The sequence below is a fragment of the Blennius ocellaris genome (genome assembly GCF_963422515.1).
Source record: "Blennius ocellaris genome assembly, chromosome: 6".
In the NCBI taxonomy this organism is placed as follows: Eukaryota; Metazoa; Chordata; class Actinopteri; order Blenniiformes; family Blenniidae; genus Blennius; species Blennius ocellaris.
The window spans coordinates 17,448,430-17,472,647 of record NC_137655.1 but is presented as its reverse complement, the minus strand read 5'-3'; the positions used below and the strand labels follow the sequence as shown (position 1 = coordinate 17,472,647).

The following is a 24,218-nucleotide window of genomic DNA, read 5'->3' as shown; positions in this document are numbered from 1 at the left end:
CGCAAGCTCTCAGAACTCTCTCGTACTTCTTAGGGTTGAGCTCTTTGCCAAACAGGATGTTGCCCCGAACTGTACCGGGTAAAATCCAGGGCTGCTGAGACGTATACGTCAGCTCTCCTTTGACTTTCACCACACCGCTTTCGTGACTCAGCTCGCCCAGTATGGCACTGAGTAGTGAGGACTGATGCACACAAACAAACATTTTAATATAAATTACAACTTAAAAATGCTGGAAAATGTCCCAAACATAATCCCTTATTTGTTTTCTTTTTTTTTTTAAATCGCAATGTCACTTTAACTAAGAAGAAAAATGAAGTGTTGAGCCACTTTAGCCTCATACAACTAAACACATACTGATAGGGAAACTTTATATCCCGTCTTGATGGAGAACAAAGGGATTTCCACTATGAAAGCAGCTTTGGGTTACTTTACATGTCTTAGGTTTACAATCTGTGTGTGCGCATTACCATATTTGAGACCAGAGAAACAGACCTGACCTTTCCAGCGCCAACAGGTCCAATAACTGCCAGGAGCTGCTTGGGTCTCACTGTGAAGCACACGTTCTGTAAAGTTGGTGCCTCGACACTCTGTAAGGAAAGGTCGACACATTATAGTCAATTTAAACAAACTTTAGTAACTGTGCATACCGTTTGCATTGAAGACGACAAACAACGGCTAAATGATCAAAATGGTGTAAAAGACAGATAAAGAATAGAGACATCTAGTATCTTACCACAGATGTCTTACCTTATCCCAGTAACACATTAAATCCTGTATTTTCACTAAGCAGTCCTTCTTCTCTGCGACAGGAAGACCCAGATGCTGGGGAGCAACCTCATCCAATAGAAGAAATTTCTGAAAAGCACAATGAGTTCAAGGTTGTAGTCCTTCATTGACACAAGCTCGTTTTACATGCCGGTGTAATGTCGGCGACTCATTTACTTTAATCCTTCGGATGCTGATGAGAGACTCTGAAGCTTTTTCAATGGCATAGGGGGAAAAAGAGTGTGATCGTGAGCCTGACCGCACCGTAGAGGGTGACGGCCATGAACACTCTGCTGGCGGTCAACTCATTTCCTGTCAGCACGTAGACGAGGATGGTGATGAAGACGATGATCTTGCTGGCAACGAAAAAAGATGCCATGTTCAGGCCTCGCAGGTAGGAACTCTTCATAATCTTGGAGATTTCCATTCTGTAACAAAATAATAAAAAAAAAAAAAAAAAACATGAAGTTGATAAATGCACAATAAATAAATATTACTGATATTTGACTTATTTCTATTTAAAAAAAACGGCTTAATTTCTCAAAGTGAAGCAATGTTTCCCCCGAATTATTTTATGTAAGAATTATTCTGAACTACACACTGAACGACTCACAACAGACTTACTTATGTTTTCCTCCTTCTAACACATCAGCTATAAACACAAAGTGTTCACTTGCTGCTTAATATATCTCGCCAAATGCCATAATTAAAAGACAGTCACATTACCCATCATTGTGTAATAGATGATCAGTATACTGAACTATTTGCACTGTACCTTCTGATTTCATCCACAAGGGCACCAAACGGTTTCTCCCACCCATACATCTTTATCACCCGGATGCCAGAAATAACTTCATTCATTGTGCGAATTCTCTCATCTGTTAGGATGGCTGTTTCAGCCCTGAAACAGAAAACCACAAATGAGTGAAACCAAAGACACACGTGACTGAAACCAGTTAAGTACAGAATCTGAAAAATCCCTACGAACCTGAGAGTTGAGAATAAATGCCCAAACATGGTCTGAACTGGCATCATGACGAAGAAGACGGCCATTCCCGCGAGACACGACGGCCCAATGGCATACATCAACAATATAATCACAGTGGCTGCTTGTAAAGGACCAATCCACAAAAAGTGCAAGTATAAGGTTACCTGTAAAAAAAAAAAAAAAAAAAATATATATATATATATATATATACAAAGCAGAATATAATAAACATCGAATTAGTCACTGTAGTATTGCAGAAAAAATTGGAAGACACATAATAAGAGTATACAATAAGGTGCTTGCTTTCACCAAACTTATATCTTTGTGTTTCTGATTTCTACCCTCACTGAAGCAAATGCAGTGGACTAAATAATTGAAGCACCTGCCTGAGTTATGTAATCCATCTCAGCAGCAGCACACTCTACAGCCTTCAAAATGACCATAAAGTCAGATCAATGTGTCTCTAAAACACTCCCGAGAAGGGGTGATCATTATAGCGGTAATAAATGCAACATTTAAACTGAAAAGTGAGGTCAGATTGCAATTTTCAGTCACCTCATCAAATTTGTTGACATCATTGGATAAGAGATTCACAACCTGTCCGGTGGTGGTTTTGGCCAGCGCTGCACTGTTGAGACAAAGAGCCTTTGCAAAGCAATATAATTAATCCAAGTTAACTTAACAGAAGCAGGTCAGCGAGTTCAACAATGTCACGAAACACACATGAATGTGAATGTATGACACATAATGACCGACCTTCTGATAGATCATATGACACATGGCCACACGAATCTTCATGCCTGCTCGTTGGACATGGTAGAAATACAAATGATGAAGGATAGCCAGGGTAACGGCGGACAGGCCGATGCCTGCAGCATAGCTGTAAGCCTCATAGACCCCGTCTGGGTCATAACTCTCAAAGTGCTCAATCAGCTTCCCAAGTAGCAGCGGCTGAATGACTTTGATAATTTCCTAACAGGAAATGAAATGTAATGGAGATTTGACGGAGTGTGGCTCTCAATCACATCTTGATTGATGTTAAATAATGCAACACTGCTCAATGCAGATGAGTGGAGTCACTGGGTGACTTGTACTGTACCTGTATGAACATGTATATTCCAATGAGTGAATATGACTTCCAATAGCACTTAATGAGAGCTTTGGCAAGGCTGGGTGGCCGCTGATCTTTTGCCGCCTGCTGAACTTCCCGATTCCAGTACCTTTGAAAAGAAAAACAAGAACACAAGCATGTTCCTTCAAGTTGGAAAGACTTTCAAAAACAAAAGGTAAACAAATTAGTGCTAAACCCACTATCACCCTGCTCAGTCGCTTGTTTAAGTAAACTCTGACTCATTAGTTATAATAATGGTGGACGATAATGCATATCACCATCTGGTGTTAACTGTTAGTGTTGAACAATTGTAAAAGGAACAAATAATAATTAACACGTGGCAACAAAAGGGACTCAAAATGTACTTTGAGTGAGAGTTATGAATAAAGAAAAGATTTATTAAATCTGCCCTCAAATTAAAAATACACCTCATAATTAATATCAAAAAAGCAACCATATCTCCTGGACTGGTGACTTTGCAGTTAGCAGGGCTGCTACCAGCTCCCTATGAAGCTAAAATAGATAAAGTGGGTAGAGGTGAAATGACTAGACAAATAAATCAACGAGTCTCAAAAGTGCTATTAAAATCTTCCTCTCCTTAATGTACAAAGAATCCAATACGATAATTAAATGCTGGCATATCTAACAAAGCAAATGTTATGGAAAAATTATTATTTACTATTGAAGAATTCTGTTCTTCTCTGTATCCTGCTAAAATCTTTTTATTTTTGTCTGTGTGACTCCGGCCTGATAATCTTATTTACAGACTCAGCGGACATGTTTTTGCCTTTGCTTCAGCGCAGCTGCATCGGGACGGTGAGAGCCGGAACCGCATGTGGGCTCTCACCCCTGTGTTTTCGACCACCGTCCTGGTGACACCAGTAAACTCACCCCCTCCTCCCAGCATCCCTTAAAATGTTAGCTGGAAGGTTGAACGGGGCACATGCCCGTAGCAGATTGATCAGATGACTTGTGATGTCTGCATTGTGTATGTGTTTGTTGAGAACTCCACGACACAAGTCTCGAACATTATTGCTGAACTGCCTACACGGAATCTTCACCACATTTGTAACATCTGTTTATAGAACAGTATTACTGAGCAGCTGATGCCCAGTTGGTAAAATAGCTTGTCCTCCAATCCCAAGTTTACAAGTGTTCTTGGGAAAGACATTCATTCCAAATTGCTTCTGATGGAGGACGAGCCCCTTGATGGCAGCTCTATTGACATTGATGTGTGAATGCATGGGAGATGTGACAAGCAGAGCAAAGTGCTATGAGAGTGCTACAGTGGTGAAAACCAGCTATGCAAGTGGAGTCTTTTTTTATTAGGGAGAGATAAAAAAATAATAATAATTGTAACAGGACTTCAGTATTTTCAATAGAAATACAGTGAAGCACAGGATACCAGTGGTTACCACTGTCTCCTTGTGGAGAGTGTCCCTGGTTTCAGGAGCTCTCAGTATCAGCACCCTGGTTTTCTCCTTCAGTCCTGAAACATGTATGTGAGGCTACCTGTAGGTGTTCATGTGAATGTGTTTGTTTGATAGTCGTTCTCTCTGTATTTGCCCTCTGGTGGACTTAAGAACTGTCCAAGAAGTGACCCATAGTCCATTGGCTTCGACTCCAGCACCCCATGGCCCAGTGTAGAATACAAGCAGAACAGAAGATGAGTGGAAGGATACGATGCGGTGAAGCCAGATGCTTGCAAGCACAATTACACATGATGTCAGTGAATGAAAACGTAGGCGATGTCTCCAAGCCTGGGCCCAGAAGTGACTTGCTTAGTAGTAGTGAGCACTGCATGAAGGGTTCATTGAGTTACCAACACCTCATGTCACGTCCTCAAACGTCACTGCAATGCGTCATAGATTGGGAGGAGCCAGCCGTCATGTGAGAGTTTGAGAACTACTATCTAAATATAGGTGGGCTCACCTCCACAAAAACTGTCAACTCTAATGTCATATTCCCTGAAGGGGAGGGAGCCTGTCCCATCTAAAGTGGATATCCAGGCTGAGCAGGCCAAGTCAGGAGTGTCTGGCCTGCAACTATACACTTGGATGTCCTCCCAGGTGAAACCGAGGTCAGTTAAATGTGACAGCTGTTTATTACAGGAGTCCGGCTCAGGCTGTTGCGTAGAGTAGGCAACCGTAAGAGAGTGGAGCTATAAAGGCCCAAAGCTTGGATCACTATTCATTGCTGTGTCAATGCTCAAACAATGACTACAAACTGTGACGGAGCATGGATTTTCAACAACAACCTCACATTATTGTTTGTCTTTTGCACCCACAACACTCATGTCATGAGTATTTACAAGATCTGTTACTTTCTGATGAAAGCGTTGCTGAGCTGCCCCACAGACTCATCGTATCATATAAATACAAGATGACAGTGGCTAAAGCGTGTATGTCTTCCCTCTTGAAAACCTCTGAAATGGAAGTGAGCAGGCAGGTGGGAGAGTAAAAGGTGAAACTGGTTTGTAATGACAGCAGGAGCAACCAACGCCAACTGTGGGCGTTATTCAATAAGGACACAACAGAACAGCATGTTGTCCTCTTTATTAAATGTGCATCATCGCGGTGAATACCTCCAGAGGTGCAATCAATCTGAACCTGTGCGGAGCTCATGACCCGACTCTTTGCACTGTTCAGTGTGATAAAAAGGTGTATGACAGAGTCTGGATTCATGTTGATTCTAAGACTACTCCATCAACATTGTGTACAGTTTGACCTGAGAGAATGGTTGTAAACGTGCCTTTGGTATGCATGAATGATTCCACGAAGATAAAGTCAAAACACAGACAAATAATGTACGCATTATCAAAGATAAGTGGTTTACCATTGCAGTTCCTTCCCAAGTCTGTCCGACGCATCCTCTGGAAGCACTTTGTACATGTCATCTTCCTTCAGCTGCCTCTTGTACCCAATTCTGAACAAAGGATTCAGCCACCTAAAGAAACAGTGAATTATTATCAACAGTTGCTTGGAAAATATACTAGAAGTATGTACTCTGGTACATTTACATGTAAATGTATGTTGAGTTTTAAACAGCAGTGGTAATTATGCTCCAGTAATGGCACTTTTACACTGCCTAAATTGTACAATAAGGCACTAATTCTAGCTCTCCTCCCGCCCAGTAGAAATGCTATCCATAGTTTTATTTGCCAAAGTACTGTAATACATAACACTGGACCTAGACACTGGTTTGTAACCACACCCAACTTGTCACTTAAGTTAAAGTAGCTCTCTTTTCTTTTCTTTTTTTTTTTTTACTTTTTGAGTAGTCCTTTTAAGATCTCCGCCTGTTATAATAAAGTTATTCTAAGGAGCCTGAGCTCTCCGTGCGTTATCTTTACGCATGGATGGATGCTCGGCGCACACCTCTCACATCCAGGGACAGGCCGCCTTCAGTGGCGGCAAACTGTCACACGCAGGAGAGCTCTCCATTCAATTAATGTCACACAAAGCTGTCAGTGTGAGGCCGGTTTTCTTACCAGAAGAAAATCTTGGAGAGAAGATTAGCTGAAGCTGACGGATTATCCTTCGCCTCCTTCCGCAGAGGCTCCATGCCCCCCGACAGTCACAGCAACCTGAAGACTTTCTCTGCAGGCCCTGGACGGTGAGAGGGGATATCGATGAAAGAAGAAGGAAAGCCACACAGAGGGGGGGGGGGGGGGGGGGACAGTGGGCAAAGTCGCTGGTGTTAACACCAATGTCTGTCAATATTATACCCACCGACATTCAGGGCAGGATTACCCCGGAGGAGGCTGAGCGCTGCAGGGTCTGCGGCGCTGCCTTGGGCCCGCCCACCTCGCTCTCCGATTGGCCCAGATAAACGTCAATCACTCCGCAAACTTCTTAATGTCATGAACTCTTGTTTTTGTTTCCTTCCCGTTCAAGGGCCTTAATGAGTCTGCTCCTGCTCCGCAATTGTCTCAACCTTCAACTGTTTATATTATTCAAATATTTCTCCAAAATATTGACATAATGTTGCCTTTGTTTTATAAACAAAACCACAAGTGAAAACATTTCTCTTAGATCACAGGTTTATAGAAACCAGATGGGGTGGAAATAGCAACTAGAAATGCCAACTTAAATGGTATTGAGCAGTGGGTTTAAGTAGTTGCTCTTGTATATAAATTGTTTTCTTGTTTTTTTATAGTTGTTCATTTTGTACAATAGAGTTCCTTTTAAAGCTTTTCATTCAAGGAAAAGTAAAAATGTCAACAGTCAATAAAATCAACCAATGTAAATAATAGTCATTTTTAAAGCTTTCTGCCTGCCAAAGAAGAGGGTGGCAAAGAAAAAATATTGTCCAAGGTGAGTACAGTCAGACTTGACCTTTACTCAATTAAGTATAATATTATACTTCAATGCTTTGCTATCACGAGCTGCAGCTGTACTCTCACAATGTGAGTTAATTTTCCAACGTTTGGATCGCGTACTCTTGCTTAGGAATGTGAGTGTGTGTGTGTCTGTCTCTCTGTCCTTTCCCAGTAATGGACTTGGTGACCTGTCCTGGATGTACCATGCCTTCACCCATTAACGGGAATAGGCTTCTGCATCCCATATCCCTGAAATGGATAAATTGATGGTATTGAATATGTATATATTTAATAATTTTTCCAATTAAACCGATAGTTTGAGTAACTTTATAAGATTTTATTGATGGTCTGAGATGTGAATAGTAGATAAATTGAGTCAAAGTCTTGCTATTAAAAATGGTTGAAAATAAAATGATACCAACAAAAGTTTTTACAATGAGTACTTTGTACTTTTGCTTTAGTTTTTTTTACACAAAGGTTTTCTTGTTATTGAGTACACATAAATCCATGCAAAGTAATTGTGCTCAATAGCAAATATTCAATTCTCTTTTGGAAATCCAGTAACATTGTAAAGCAACTGTACTGCTACACAGTGAATTGCAAGAGTATACTGTTTCTTGTTGTTGTTTATCATCTTCAGGTAACTGAAGGGAAAAAGATCTTATAAATGGCTTGCTGGTTTAGTTAAAGGAATGTCAGCACCCGTGAGAGCTCAAAACTTAAATATAAGGATTGTGACACCACCAAGCCCAGTTTCAAACCTGAACATCCAGACTAAATCAGAAACCCTAAATACAGAAGAAAAAAAAATAGTTCTTACCATCAGAGGGCAAACAACAGAAAGACAGTCAAATCTTAATAGTAAGCCCTACGGACAGTTAAAGCTCTGTAATTATCTTCAAGCACATATATTTGGACTGTAGAAGGACACAAGATAAAATATATGCATGTACATGGAGGATAGGCCGATTCCACACAGAGAGACCTTGAAAATATGAACCAGGGATGATTTTTTTTTTTTTGTGAGGCAACAAACAAGCATATTGGTATAGAAATGGTGAATTCTCATTATTTCTTCTGAAATGTGATAGAAATATGAAAATTCCCTGACTTACATAGTACATAATACATAGAACAACACAAACAGCAATATTTTCCATGCCAAGGACATTCTTTTGATATTTACCCATGAATAATAGAACATTCGCTGAATTCGCAGGAAAAAAAAGAACCCACTTGTTCCATAATATTTATACCATCATAATCAAACTTAAACTTGATCCAAATTTGAATGTTGAGGTTTTGTATATGTTCATTCAAGGAGATATGATACGATCGTTATTGAGTGTAATTTGATGTTTTGGACAATTCACAAAATTGGGAATAAAAACGTGACTCTGAAATGTTACTGGCTTACTGAATATGCTATATGTTTTCTGTTCTTTTGTGTATGGCTGTATGAAATCATGTTGATGTGCTTCACAGATCATTTCAGATCCAGACACAAATCATTTGTGGATTCTGACTGCTTCTGTTTTAAAAACACCTCCTCTGAGATTCCTCCGTTTGTTAAATGTTACCGGAAAACGTTAATAGTCAACCAATGTCAGGTCACAATTGGAAAGATAATACAACTAGCTACAGTATGTGTTCGGTTTGCAGTGATTAGAGTGACAACTACAGGTAAGATGCAGTACGTCTTTCGCTTGGCTCACGCAGTGCATAAGTGAAGCACCACCACTTCCAACCTCTGGATTTGACTGTCAGAGGAAAGTGTTATGGCTTCTTGCTTTCAGGGTACTTTATATGTACAATTCATATAAAAATGTGTTATTGTTTGCATGTTTCTCTATCACCAAATCATTGAATTGTTCTTATATTTCACAGAGATATCTTGAAGAGCGGTTGCCATGATGACTGTCCTCCATTACAGAGCTTTAAAAACATGGTAAGGTTAAAGTAGAATAAAGAACATCAGTCATTGGGTCATTCGTGGAAACGTCTAGTGGAGTATTTCCATCTGAGTCATGTATGGCACATGACATTTTAAAAGATTATCTGACAGCATGAAGTTGCCAGGTATACCCTGTTATTCCCATCCAGGGTATTTAACGGCAGCTTTTTGAGCGTAGAGTGTTTTAAACTCAACTAAGCATTGGACACACCCTGTTCAATATTATATCGTCGTTGTATTCTACATTTTGTTGTTTTAAATGGAAACGTTTCATTTGAGTGAGAGACAGGGGACCAGAAAAACAACATACAAGTGCACATATGAGTTGGCAATCATTAGTCATTCTGGTGCTAAATATCGTGTGCAGAAATAGATGACCAAGTACCTGGACTTTGTTACACTGCATTCTGCTTTTTTTTAGTTTTTTTTAGTTTAGTGATTACTTCTTTCTTATCTTTTTATGCTAATATGATAGTCAACCATTGTTTGAACCAAAACATGAACACACAAACAATTTCCCATACTGCCTCCACTACTTTTTTTCTTTTTTTTTTAATTTAATGCCTAACTTTCAGCCCGTGCCGCCTTTAACCTTCCACTTTCAAAGCCTGCGTCCGTCCCCCACGACTCAGTCCATAGGCAAGATGTCCTGCCTGTTAATCATCCCAGTGAAACACATGTCCACAGTGTAATTTACTAGCCTGGGGAGATTTTATTTCTACTTTCCTAAAAAAAAAAAAAAAAAAAAAAAATAGTGATTTCATATCTGAAACCACTAAATGTCGGTTGTGCAGATTTTGGGTTTTCTCAGTGGATTGGCGGGACTGGGCGCCATTATTGGTGCCACAGTGTCCAATGAATGGAGGATAACCAGCCGGGCATCTTCAGTCATCACAGCGACCTGGGTCCTCCAGGGTCTGTGGAACAACTGTGCTGGAAATGCTATTGGAGCTGTACACTGCAGACCACATCACACCATCCTGCAGCTGGCAGGTGAGTGCAGAGGCTCATCGTTTCAGACAGACTCGTGTTGGTTCCCCTTTATGTGTTGATACCTTTTATCCTCAAATACAAAATGAATCATATTGGCAAGATAGCTTGTTTGTTTTAAATGTAAATGTGTTTATTGAGTAGTCTTATTATTTAAAAAAAAAAAAAAAAAGTGTAAGAATGCAGTATAAATTATCAACTACCACAAAAACAAACATGTTATTCATCAGGTTATGAATTGAAGCTGCAGCTTGATTTTTTTTTTTTTAAGTTGAATTCTGAACCATAAACTGCAAGAGCAAAGACATAGCCCTAGTCCAAAAACCCAAGAGTTGATATTGATTTAGAAAATCAAGTATTATACTTAATTTCATTTGTATAATAATGCTTGCTGAAAGTTTTGCACATTATTTCATTGGGAGTATTTCTGTTAAAGTCTTAAATAGGTCATCCGATTCACTATCTAATTAGATCACTCCATCTTATAGAACATGAATCTATTTCCCATAATATGATGGTGTGTGACTTATACTGATTTCATTACTATTTCCCTTAATATCAGTATAAATCTACCTGGATTAAATAGAAGAATTCAACGGTCAGAGCATTTCACAATATTCTTTCACGTTGCAGTTTGTGGTTGATGTGTTAACTGTGGCAAATGTTTAATTGCCACAGTCCAGATTTCAGAACCCTGATTTTTTTTTTCATTGACGCAAGATAGAGAAATGAAGACAGTTAAACAAATAGTTTAAGAAATGTATACTTTGAAAATTCCACACTGATCATATCAGTAGTATGAAAAACGTACAGAAATTCAACTTCAATGCAAAATCCCCAGTTAAAAATCATTTTGTTGACATTTGACTAATGTTATCTCAGACAGTTGTACATGCTCATGTTTAAAATCATAGCACAGATTTTCAGAGAGGTCAGAGACAAAGGTTTTGTCATGCAGGGTGCATTTTGCTGTGAGCTCCATATCTTTGTCTGCATGAGGCCGAGCTGTCTTTAAAGTTTCACTCTCTGAGATCATGATTATGAGCTATTCATTGGATCAAATAGTGTCTCTAATCGTGTTGTTGGGTTTTGTTTATTGTATAATCGTCTGCCGTGTGGCATACAGCTTAGTGATTATACAATAATGCATACATCCTGCTCCAAGTATCACGTACTATTCTGGACGGCATTATACATAATGTGGGCTGCAATATTATTCGGACCTATTGGAAAGGTGAAGACAGCCAACTCTGAGTTATCGAAAAAAACAAAAAACAACAACCCCTCAATAAAACTATAGTGTGGGGCTCGACCTCTTTGAAATCAAGGGTTGATTTAAGAGAATTTAAAGGTTCTTCTTGAATTAAAGTCACTTCGTTCACCTGTAATGCCAGTAAACTCTTCTGTCTTTGTTAATCTCAATTACTTTGAAAGACAATAAACACTTATTCTGTAAATATTCTTCTTCACAGTTTTGAATGATCACATTTGGTGATTTGTTTCCCCACATTTCTAAATTAATTATCACGTTTTTTTTGTGACATTTGTTAGGAAGTTAATTTTCTCACCCTCCATCCAGTTATTTGTTCACCCATCTTCATTCCCGGTTTGTCCACACGATGTCGTGGTGGCAGCATGGAAGGCAAAGACTCTCAAACATCCCTGTGCCTCATAACGTCCTGCATTTACTCTGAAGACACATCTGTCATTTCCAGACCAATTGAAAGATATAATCTCTCCACTTGGGTTTGGGTCGAGGGCATTCTATTCAGATGCCTGAAACACCTCAAATGAAATGTATGGAAACAGGGCGACAACTTTGAGGATCTCCAGGATGGTTGAGCTTCTTACTCTAAAACTCATTTTTCGCAAGCTTGTATTTTGAATCTCATTCTTTTGCAGCCATGACCCAAAGTTCATGAACATAGGAGAGAGTGGTGACGCAAAATGACCTTGTAACAGCTCAACTCACTAATTTCCATTGCTTGTGACGAGGGTTCCGAGATCCTCGGCCTCCTCCACCTGGGGAAGGTTCCTCCTCCAGCCTGAGAGGGGAGTTGCCACAGTTTCCTATGAGAAAACAATAGACTCAGACTTGCAGGTGCTGATCCTCATCCCACTCACTAGTAAATCATTCCAGTGCGTGAAGGAGGCAGTCAAGCAGTGGAGCCAAAAGAACAGCGTCTTCCACAAATAAACTTAGACGCCATCTTCTGGCCTCCCCATGTTATTTGTTACTGACCACTATTTTTAGAACACATAGGGATTCATAAACTCCTTGCAGGTTACCAGGAGCCCACTGCAGTGGATACCGCTGTTCTCGATATTCATCATCATCTATTGTCAATGCATATTTTTACATATAATAAATAATACATTTGTAAAATACTGCCTGCACACTATACACATAAAACCTGCATGTGATACTGGGTCAGAAATCTAGATTTCACCTTCACCCTTGCTTGCTAAGTAGTTGCATTGTCAGTTTATTCCATGTAGACGCTGTCTGCCTCCCAGTGCTGCTATAAACCACTCATATACAGTAATATATAATCTAAGTGTCTTCTTTGCTGTGACTCTTTTTTTTTTTCTATCATTTTCTTTTCCACCCAGCAGACAGCCTTATCTCACTTGCTTCTTGGGCTTCCAGACCTTGTCTTTAAATCTGTATTTCCCCATTAACTGCTGTATTTAATGATTTTTTTTAGCAGTGGAAACCGAGCACTATAGCAGCCCATCGATAGACTTTACAGCCTTTAACAATTTTCTCAGAATCAGTTAGCTTCATTTTTAGAAACCCAAGCGATTGCCTTTAGTCGAGCTCATGGTTGGTGAGTGTATATAGATCAGTTTACCAAGCAATTTATCAACTTCATGAAATACAGTCGATTCCAATTTTTAAAAAAAAATGCTTATTATCGGTTCTGTTTGCTGAAGTTTAAATGACTTATTTTACTTAAATTATCTGTGTTCCCATTGTTGCTAAAAAAAAACAAAAAAAAAACAACATTACTTTCATTCATCACTTGTGTATCTGACCAACTGTGTGACAAAATGTCGACATGGTCAGAGGCTTTTATCAACTGTGCAGAGAGCCACAAGGTGGAGCCCAAAACCACCATATAGATGAATTCCTCATTGTCTGAACTGAAAATATTTTCCTGCTACATACAGACTTACTGACATACTGTTAATAAGTCATCTTGGTCCTGCAGTGTTAAGTCCAGGCGGAAGTTGACGCACTTCTGTTGTGTATTAATCATAGGTTGCAGGTGAAAGATGACAGACTGAGGGTGACACTCATCCTTTGTCAAACATGCGTGGTCTCACATTTGCTTTACATATTTTATCAAAGAGAGTGAAAAGACAATGGCATCTAATTCTAAATTTGACAAACCTTCCAAAGTACCTATTGAGCAGTTGCGTCTTTTAGGGGCTAACCTCCTCTAGAAAGCCTAAATACGTACCAGACAAGATGCTGCACATTGAGTTTATATTGCATAGACACACATAGAGTGTGTATTTTACATCCTGTGTCGATCTGAAAGTCCTGTGTGTGTGAGTCTTTTGTGACTTTGTAAAAGCAGCTCATGTGTCCAGAACTTTCAGTCCTCATCAGGACGTCTTTGAGTCACCGTGACGTAGTGCTTAGGGGGTGGCGGAGGCCATCAGTGACCATTGGTCACTTGTTGACGTTTCAGGCCAAACTCCTCCCCTCAGAATATAACAGTCCACAACACATTAACTATCAATCATTGCCTATCCATTGAACCCACTCACGTTGAGGCCGGCTACATTTTCGACAAGGCTCACCAGGACGAGCTATTATTAATCAATTTCAGGAGCCGCCGATCACCCGCTTCGAGCGTGTGGAGGAGTCGTTTCTGCCCCGTGAGCAGCATGTATAAGGAGATTCTGGCCTTCATTTTTTCGACCTCGGGGTGGGTGCTGGTGTCCTCTACCTTACCGACGGATTACTGGAAGGTGTCCTCCCTGGACGGGACCGTTATCACGACAGCTACCTACTGGTCCAACCTGTGGAAGACCTGTGTGACTGATTCAACAGGCGTCTCCAACTGTAAAGACTTTCCCTCCATGCTGGCACTGGATGGTCAGCAGCTCTTCTCTGTTCACCTTAAGTGATCTAACCTTACCGGTGTCTTGATTTTTGTTTATTTTATTTTGTGCCATTTGTTCATTCAAAGTCGCTTGATGTTTTATCTGTGAGTATGTGTGTTTATTCGTAGCATCCAAAGAAAGTGAATGCTCCCCTCGACGATATGTACGTTCAAGGTTATGTCCACACTATCAGAAACTCTCGACTAATAAATATACTAAAGCCTAAAGTAAGTCTCCAACTCATTTACCTCTAAACGTGTCAATGTTTAGCTTTAGTTCCCAGAGCTGGAAAGCCATAAAAAAGATTGAGTGGGACCCTCGGGCGGTTTTGAGCATGGCTGACTAGTTTCACACTTCCAAGGCGATATTGGCCTCAAAAATCACGTCTCATCCTGACACAATCTCAAAGTTATTCTAATCTTGGTTGACTAATTGTATTGCTTGTTTTTGGTGTAAATTGGTCACTGGGTCAGTGACTCATTGACCTTCCAGGGTGCAAATATGAGAAGAAATGTAAAACCACTCCAAAGACGCACAGCAGAGTAAAGTCTTCTTACGTTGTCTTCGTTTTTATATTTGCAGGTTACATCCAAGCATGCCGAGGACTGATGATCTCAGCTGTGTGTCTGGGATTTTTCGGCTCCATATTTGCCCTCGTGGGCATGAAATGCACTAAAATTGGAGGATCTGACAAAAATAAAGCCAGAATTGCTTGCTTTGCAGGTGTAAACTTCATTCTCAGTGGTAAGTACAGAAAGAGATGTCTTTGCAGTCATTATTTTACTCCCGCAGCTTTATGACTTGTTTGCTGTGTTTCAGGCCTCTGCTCGCTCTCGGCATGCTCGATCTATGCACATCGGATCACGTCAGAGTTTTTCAACCCGATGTACGTGGCTCAAAAGTGAGTGATGTCTTTAATTCCACCAAGATCGTTTATTTTTTTAATCTTTCTTTTATTTCTCACTAAGCGCTGATGTGTTTTCTGCAGGTACGAGCTGGGAGTTGCTCTCTTCATCGGCTGGGCAGGTTCAGTCCTCTGTGTCGTGGGAGGCTGCATGCTCTGCTTCTCCATCGCAAGCAACTTCAGCAAAAGGTTTGCATCACTGTTGAATCTACATTAACTGAGGCACTTTTTATTTGCTTGGCTAAATTGTGTTTTTACATGAATCGCATTGTCTCTTCACAGCCACAGTCATAACAGCTACATCTATAAGAGCGGTGCCTTGCATTCGCATGTGTCTTCGAACCCAAGGGGGCCGGTGAAGTCCACCAACCACAGGCCTCCTCCAGAATACAGCACCTCCTCCAGGGTGCAAAACTTTGATAAAAATGTATATGTGTGATGAATGACAATAAACAAAAATCCCTATGTTAAAACTATTTAGTCTGGGCTAAAGTGTGTTTTGTGCATAAAAGGATAGCACATTGCCCGAACCCAAACTGGTGATTTTTAGGTCCAGATTTTCCATTTTGTGTTTAATTTGTACAATTTCAAGTTCTAAATGTAACTTTTGGGACAAAACTGCCTGTTGAATCAAGTCCTTTTACTGCATTATTGTTTTTGTTTGGTTTTTTTATTGTAATATCATAATAAAAGTGTTGTAAACTTTTGTAAGACATGGTTTTGTGGTGTTCTTGTGCTCTTTAACTGGATGCAACCTCTGTAGGTTGTTAATCTGTAATGACAACATTTAAACCTGTGTCCAGCGCTCATTTTATCCCGTTTAACATGAAATAACCATTAACCACTTTTGTAATGTGCAACCTGAAGAGTAGGTCCAGAAAGTTGGAGATGTGTGGGGTGTGTGGCGTGCATGCTCAAGTCTCCCACAAGTTTAATGAAGTTAAATTTAGAAAGGAAAAAGCAACATCTAGCCGCAGCTGTTTAACGATCTGGGTTTTGGTTTCTGTGTGTGGATAATGTAACACTGAGTCTTCATCATGTCGATTATCATGAAGATGAGAGGACTTTATTATTTATTACTTTATCAACTTTAGTCAAACTATGTGACTGGAGCAAGGTAAATGTGTAGCTGCCGCTTGTAAAATAGGATAAATACCAGGTTCAGGATAACAGAACTTTTAGCTGAATATAGTGTGGGATACTGTCTAAAGCACACAGTTCCCTATACAGCTAAATATCAAAGAACCGACAACAACATAAGAGGCAAACACACCATTTTACCCTCAATCATCAACATTGAAGAAAAGATCCAAACGATCGTCCTACTTTCAGTCTCAAGATGCTGATTTCAGAGGTCATAAATGCAAGCCGTTTATAAAGTATGGAAACCTTTTAATTGCAATAATATTTGTGTTGTTATTGCCAAGGATAGTCATTACTGTTGCTGCAGACTTTATTCAGTGTCTTTAGAGCGAGCAATTGGTTCACTCAAGGCAAATATGTGTCCTCCCATGATTGTTCCTCCGTCTCAAACAGACAAACAGAAACATCATATTCTCACATAGAGAGTTTCCTGATCCCACAGATCTCCAGCAACAGACCATCAACAGCACCAGTTCATTTCAAATTTAGAGTTTCTCATCCATATGCATCACCTGCATCCTAAGATTTAGGACAATCACATTCTGTGTCTTTGTACCTGTAATGGGTGTGTGTTTTGTTTTGTTTTTTGTCTCAGAGCAATAATATATTTGGCTTTCATAATGTATTTTTAAAATCACCTCTCATAAAACTTTGATAAAAACGTCCTGAATCATGAACTTAAAGACTAAAGTGAAATGTATTCCTTGTTATATTCTGTATGTTTAATTAACAACAAACTATTTCTGAGAAATGTTTTAATATCCAAGAGTTTGGTCAAAAACCCCCAAAAGATAATTTATCATCTTCAAATGCACATTTTTTTAAAGGGACTTGTAAAATGACAATTATAGTATACACATACAGTACAGACTTGTAGCTTCTTTTACTTTGAATGCCCTGTCATATTTACTCCATAATGTGTTATTTACAAGTTTAAAAAAATGTTTTAGTTGAAATTAGTGTAATATTTTTGATAATATTACAAATATACAACTCTGTCACACCAACCCAATATTTATGTTTTAAAGAACAAACAATGAGGCTGTAAGTGAAAGTGAAGTGTAAGTGATGTTCTTTGAAGAATATCATGTTTCAAAATTGTTTAAGGCTTTGATTTATCCATTTAAAGGAGGCTGGCTTGGCTACATTGTGTTTTTTCAGTCTGGCTCCTGTTCGGAGGTGAATAGACTGAGTGATTGCTCATACAAAGATTTATTATTGATTTTTGGATTTCTAACTTACTTGAACCAATTTTGCACTTTCTTGTAAATATGTGCATTTGGAAGGCCGACTTAATAAACATTCCCACTTAGCATTTATTTTATTGTTTCACGTGCTCATTCTGTCTAAATGCAGTTTTCCACAATTAACGTTGTTTGCACATTTTTTTTAAATCACATAACAGCACATACTTGTGATTTTATCAATAACAGTCAACAAGAAAGAAAAAAAGGTGAGTGAAAGCCTTGCAGAGAAGCTAAAATGACAAGACTCACTTATCAGAAAAGAAATGTGCCCTTTATATCAGATTACAGTAATCTGTGACACAACAAATAAATACAAATAAAGGAAAACATTTTTTCTTTAAATCACAAGCCTGAAATACTCACCTTTGATTAATGGGAGAAGCTAGCTATCTGGTTTATGTGCAAAAAGTCATCCAAACTGATCCTAAAATTACACTATCGCCCTCAAGTGGCGTGTTTAAGTACAAGTAATACAAGCCTGTAAACACAATGTTATATGTCTCGCAATTCTTGTGGCAACATATTACTTTCTGCAGTACTAATAATAATATTATTAATTATAAGTAGTACTGTTCACCTGATGCTCATGAGGGTCTGGTACCATAGTGTGTTCCAACACTGCATTTTATGAAGATAGAGGGGGTTGTATGAAATCAAGACAAGTTGGGACACCTGTAGGAATTAGTTGCACCAGCTTTCAAGGCTGTTTCAACCTTCACTGCTGCAGAACAACTTTAAATTGTTAACCCGGAAGTGTATATAATGAAAATCTACAAAAACAGGAAACTACAAAAAGGGTGAAATAAGAAAAATAAGCAGCAACCATAAGCTGATGCTTTCATGAATCTTGGGTAAACCAGGGTATCTTGTGCCTTTAGAACTTTTACTTTTGTGAGTTGACGTATTCACCAGCATTTGGCTTCACTGTAGTGTTTTGGCAGATTAGCGGTTGGAGATGAGGTGCCAGGGGAATTCAGGGGAAACACCTGTTTCCTTAGTGATCCTTACATTTCTGCAGAGTTCTGCAGCTGAGCAGGTTGTATTATGTTCTGATCTATTGTGTAAATAAGTCATTCTATTCACGTCATTGAAACTCAAGTTAATACGGCATGTTTAAACATGCCGTATTAACTTGAGCATGGTTGAGCAAGGTTTGTGCATGGGAAAAAAAAACAGTTAAATTAGATTTTTCATCACGCGCTGTTGTATATACAGTTTCTGCATGAAAGTCAATGCTTTGGATTTGACAAGTAAAAAACGTGCCCAGGAGTGGTGTAAAGTATGGGTTTACAGTAAACATCTCAGACAAAAGCACAGAGCCCTCATCAACATAAGAGACACGTGGCGCTGATGGACTCTCATCCTCCCAATTTCACAGGAAACAAGTGATTGAGGAGAGCTGAACGTCCTGAACAGAGGTGTAGCATCTATTATCTGACTTTCGAATCCTTCACTCGATGCAATATTGGCAGAGTTCACGGCTCGGCAATGAGGAAACGTCTGATTCAAATTTTCGCCTTTTTAATCACGTCACTGGGATGGCTCTTTGTGCTCTGCACGATGGCGATGGACTTTTGGAGGATTTCCCAGCTGGGGGGTCAAGGGGGCTCCTTCATCATCAAGGTGGCCTGGTACTGGTCCAACCTGTGGAAGGACTGCTTCACTGACTCGACTGCAGTCACCAACTGCAGGGACTTCCCAGTGCTCTGGAGCGTCACCTGTATGTTTCATTTCCCTCTGAGTTACATTGTTGAGTACATTTGTGTGACACTTGAAAAATAGAAAATGCTTGTTTTTGTTTGTGGGATTACTTTTTATAAATTGATCAAATTACTGACATTCAATGGTGAAGAAACTTTGGTTGTTCATGTTCGATAATGTCATGTATATCATTTGGCTTTCTGGTTGTTACTCACGAAGTGAGTAAATAGTGTTAAATGAGTAGTTTGTGATGTGTGATCATTGTCAGAACCTTGTTTTATTTTTCATATTCATCAAATTCAAAAGAAACATTGAAAAGATATTGGGTGTATATTGGAGCACAGCTAATAATTGTTGACTTACAATATGACTACAAGAAGCCTTAAGAATACTATTTCTCCTATGTTGTTCAAAAAAAGACCATTGAAGTCTTTCACATAGATTTCAACGACACCTTTATTCAGGTATGAAAACGGAGTAGAAATGTTTGAATTTGAAGAGAGAACATGCTCACAACTTCCACAAATCAGACACGATTACGTAATAACACTTGATTAGCTTGACAAAAATTCATAACAGCTCTTTTTTTGTGTCTTTATTGTAATTCCTGAACTCTCCCTATTCCTCACAGATTACGTCCAGGGCACGAGGGGATTACTGATGTGTGGCTTAGCTTTTGGGTTTTTCGGTGTGACACTTTGCTTTCTTGGGATGGAGTGCACATATATTGGCGGAGGTGAAAAAATTAAGGACAAACTGCTGTTTTCCGGAGCGGTTTTTCATTTTTGTGGTGGTAAGTACAGAGCATAATGCCCACTTGTCTTTATAAATGACCCAAATGTTTTGCCCTCATTTATTTCTCGGTTTCGACGAAACTTCTCTTCACAGGTGTGTCCGATATCGCTGGTTACTGCTTATACATCAACAGAGTTGCCCGAACAGCCTTTGCTCCCAGTATAGCACCTGGCGTCTTACGGTTCAGTCTTTTAAAACACTTCTTATTTCGAAATGTACTCATATCTATCGGTAAAAACATATTCGAAAGGCACCATTTCAATTTTCTTTTACTCTTTTCCAGGTATGACTTAGGACCCCCCATTTTTTTGGGCCTGGTGGGGGCTTTTTTCATCATGTTTGGTGCTTTGCTTTATGCAGCCACAGTCTTCAGGGTGATCTGGCCAGAGAGGTATTTCAAACACAATTTCCTCAGCTTTTTTAAAAATGTTTTTGGTTCTTGAACACACTGATTGTATGTTGCTGCTTTTGTCTCTCAGTAAAGTGGTGGCGGTCTATGGAGGAGGAACTTACATGGCCCCTTACTCCAGAGGCAGGACCTACACTGGATACTACAGGCCGTCCAGGCAGTACGCGTCATACTACGGATCAGGGAGGACCAACAGCTCCAAGATCTCAAAGCTCTCTCAAACAACACCGACAAAATTCTCCGACAGAGACGCATTTGTATAGTCAGTCTTCTATTTCAAAGAGAACATGAACATTGGAAACAAGAAGGTTTCTTCAGATCTGATTTGTGTTTGCTGACCAAGTCATTCTTGGAATCAAATAAACTGTCTTTTGTTTACTGTTAATTTGTTAACTGTGTTATGATTTAAAAAGAATTTGTATTAGCATTAACAATATCACTGTAATACTGATGATGATGATGATGATCTTTGAATGTATATTTAATAATAAAACATATGATGACGTCATACCTTTTACATTTCAGGAAGCATTGTGTATTCTATTTACACATCGATGCTCCATATTATCTAGCACAGCTGTACACTAATCAACCATAACATGAGTAGTGAAGTTAAATAACACTGATGTCATTATTATGAAGCCTTTTAGTGGGATATATTATATTTTGTCCTTGATGTTGCTGTTTAATACGCGGGGGAAAAAATTAACATGGATAAAGATTTCAGAGTTTGATATGAACCAAATTGTGACGGCTGGGCCAGGCTGCAGCTCGACTAGGAGTCCGTGTCTATCAAGTCTAATCCAAGGAAGAAAAAGTGATGAATCGAAAACAGATTTATGAGTCATCAAGCTGAAGCACATGTTCCAATGTAGTTCCTATTTTATCATTGGAAAGCTCTGCAGCATGTTGATAGTTCAAGTAATTCTAGAAAAATGTGTGTGGGTGTGTGTGTGTATGGGGGGGGAGGCTGTATGAATGCCCAATACATGCGGGGACTCAAAATTTGTCTTTTTAATAGTGATAATCTAAAGGAAAATACTTCTAAGTCTTTTAACTTTTTGCTACATAAATTCAAGGACTGACATTAGACCTTTGTCGAAAGTAGTAGTATTGTATTAGTATTGGCAATACCATCCATAGTTGAAAGCCCTATTCTATTCTATTCTATTCTATTCTATTCTATTCTATTCTATTGTACATGTTGCTTTTTTTTTATTATAGTATTAATATTCTATAAAAATGTATAGTATTTATGAAAAAATTTTATGTCAATATCCCAAATCATGATCATAGTTTAAGTACAAAGTGAGCTTTCTCCTCGTTTTGTGTGTGTGCCTTTGTCACCTAATATTTGACTTCAGCACATCACTGGAAGTACAGCCCTGACAGGCTCTTGGGTCCCAACAACAAACACATGAGCTAAAGTGATCTTTACAAAACAAGCCACGCTGTCCAAGGCAAAACATGTGATGATGTACACAACCCTGCTTTGTGTACTCCTTTTGTTTTTTCAACTTTTCATACGCATACTGTAGCTGAGCAGGGATTTGGGAGCAGACACATTTGGATTCCTCCAGCTGCAGGAATTCAACACAAAAATGGGTTACAGGACGGTGGTGATGTACATGGAGATTGGCTGCTTTGTGATCTGCGTATCTGGATGGATCCTCGTCTGTTCTACAATGCCAACGGAGATTTGGACTTGGTCTGAAGTTGACAGCATCGTCCTGACGACGTCCAACTACTTCTCCAACCTGTGGAAGGACTGTATATCAGATTCCACTGGCGTCTCCGACTGCAAAGGAATCCCATCAATGCTCGCATTGAACTGTACGTAAACTCTCCATATGAGATATAAATGATTAAAACCAAGCAATTTAGTCATTTTTAATGGGTGTTTTTATTTTCATGGCATGTTGTATTTCTTTTACGTGTTTGGACAGGGGATATTCACATGTGCCGGGCTCTCATCATCATCTCTATCATACTGGCTTTCTTTGGCTCAATTTTGGTGTTAGTGGGAATGAAGTGCACTAAAATTGGGGGAACGGAGATTGCTAATGCAAGAGTGACCTTTGCCGGAGGAATGAACTACCTTATAGGAGGTAAGACTGGAGGCCGAACAAAGTGACACGGCAAATACGACTGCTCTGTGAATAAATGTGTGCATATTGTTTTAGGCATGTGTTCGATGGTTGCTTTCTCGTATTATGGAAACAAAATCAGGGCAGAATTTCAAGATCCCAACTACAGAGCTCAGAAGTACGTACCATTTTCAGAGTGTTGATTCAATGCACTTTTCAAATATACTATAAGTATTTATTTCACTTGTCTGTAAAGAAAGTACTTTGTTTTCTTGAATTTCTTACCAGATTTGAAATAGGTGTTGGGGTTTTCATTGGATGGGGAGGATCTACCCTTCTTGTTTCTGGAGGCCTGGTTTACAGCATCTTTGCAGGGAGAGAAGGATGCCGCTCAAGGTAAAACAAACCCACTAAAACAACAACAAAATAACATTGTTTTTGTGTTTTTGTGTTATTGTGTTTTCTTTATTTTAATCATTACGTAAGTTGAAAAAGAACTGTGTATTTCTTGAATTTAATTCTGATAGCTCAAAGAGGAGATACCCTGCCTACCAACTGCCCGACGCCTACACAGTTGTTCCGACAAAGGGGAGCATTGTATCTGTTGCTCGCACTGAGATAAGCGAGAGCAAAAAATCAAGAAGCACAGCCAGCAAGAGCAGCGGAGACAGCAGCAGAGGCAGCAGCAGAGACAGCAGCAGAGGCAGCAGCATCTCCGCCATCACCAGCTCTACCAAGACATCAGCTACTAATGAATATGTGTGACTTCCAGGTGGAGAAGAACTTCATTCTGTGTCCCTTTTCTCTTCATACAGCTTTGGTCATTTTATTCTCTATATGCTGCTGTCACCCCTTCATCTCTTATGCTAACACATGCTTTGTCCAACATCAGGATGTTTGGTTGAATTCTGGTATTAGAAATGTTTTTCATTTTATAAGATGATATTTCTGACATCTATTAGGCAACAAAAAGCAATGTATAACCTGTGACTGCAATAGCTATTGTATTTGTGGTTTTGTATCAAAGCCTATTTTATTAGTTTAATTACCCTCAGTTACACATAGATATAGTTCTAAACATTTGTGTTTTGATAAAAGGATTTGTCGTTTTACCTGTCAAAATTAAAAGAAAAAGATAGAGTGAATGGAATTGACTGAGAAAAAGCATTCCCCAGATACCTGGATTTTTCAGGCTGTTTTAAAATTCTCCTGAATCTCTGGCTTTCCTAGGGAAGACCACATTGTGAAAACTCTTTAAATCAATATATAGTCAATAATCTGTTTCAGCTGCATTGTGCAGTTGGTGTAATGTGATCTGAAAGTTTGGAATATATTGAAAATGTTGCTGAACAAATGAATTTCCAAATGTGACATGTTAGGGTTTTTTTTTCTCCATCAAACCCATTTTCTTCTTTTATGTGCTGATTTTTTGTCTTTGAACACTTTCATCATGACACAGCAATTGTATTTAGCTGGACAGAAATGAAAATACTTCACATGTGTATGCCAATGTTCCGTGATAATGATAAATAATTGTATAAATGCCAAAACGATATACATTGTTGTTTCACATGCTTTGTGGAGCCATGAAACATTACAGATCTACATTTAGTACTAAAAACATCATCTTCTCTTGCTCTCATTTGAAGAGAAATACTTTTAAGTATGGTATGAAGCACACCTG

At 39.1% G+C, this 24,218-nt stretch overlaps 4 protein-coding genes across 4 annotated transcripts in view; 3 read left to right on the top strand and 1 right to left on the bottom strand.

The window, feature by feature from the left end:
- The window catches only part of LOC308131468 (ATP-binding cassette sub-family C member 4-like), a 37,914-nt gene extending 31,303 nt beyond the window's left edge, over positions 1-6,611 (bottom strand). Inside the window, 13 exon segments of the mRNA XM_080498196.1 lie at positions 8-181; positions 498-587; positions 748-855; positions 943-996; positions 998-1,193; positions 1,541-1,666; positions 1,754-1,917; positions 2,309-2,398; positions 2,510-2,725; positions 2,853-2,973; positions 5,700-5,810; positions 6,355-6,472; positions 6,596-6,611. Coding sequence (XP_080354322.1) covers positions 8-181; positions 498-587; positions 748-855; positions 943-996; positions 998-1,193; positions 1,541-1,666; positions 1,754-1,917; positions 2,309-2,398; positions 2,510-2,725; positions 2,853-2,973; positions 5,700-5,810; positions 6,355-6,428 — 1,524 coding nt within the window. The 5' untranslated portion in view covers positions 6,429-6,472; positions 6,596-6,611.
- Positions 6,612-9,918: 3,307 nt separating this feature from the next.
- Positions 9,919-15,591, top strand: LOC308131888 (claudin-10-like; the record flags this gene model as incomplete). Its single annotated transcript, XM_080498768.1, has 5 exons — positions 9,919-10,132; positions 14,831-14,992; positions 15,068-15,149; positions 15,237-15,341; positions 15,435-15,591. 5 exons carry the CDS (start codon positions 9,919-9,921, stop codon positions 15,589-15,591), a joined length of 720 nt encoding a protein of 239 aa, XP_080354894.1.
- A 3,439-nt stretch (positions 15,592-19,030) lies between these two features.
- On the top strand, positions 19,031-20,710 carry cldn10l2 (claudin 10-like 2; the record flags this gene model as incomplete). Its single annotated transcript, XM_080498384.1, has 5 exons — positions 19,031-19,262; positions 19,875-20,036; positions 20,132-20,219; positions 20,322-20,429; positions 20,518-20,710. 5 exons carry the CDS (start codon positions 19,031-19,033, stop codon positions 20,708-20,710), a joined length of 783 nt encoding a protein of 260 aa, XP_080354510.1.
- Positions 20,711-22,048: 1,338 nt separating this feature from the next.
- On the top strand, positions 22,049-23,988 carry LOC308131236 (claudin-10-like; the record flags this gene model as incomplete). The annotated part of the gene is made up of 5 exons (XM_080497887.1): positions 22,049-22,280; positions 22,394-22,555; positions 22,631-22,712; positions 22,823-22,930; positions 23,062-23,988. 5 exons carry the CDS (start codon positions 22,049-22,051, stop codon positions 23,297-23,299), a joined length of 822 nt encoding a protein of 273 aa, XP_080354013.1. The 3' UTR covers positions 23,300-23,988.
- Between the last annotated feature and the right edge of the window lie 230 nt (positions 23,989-24,218).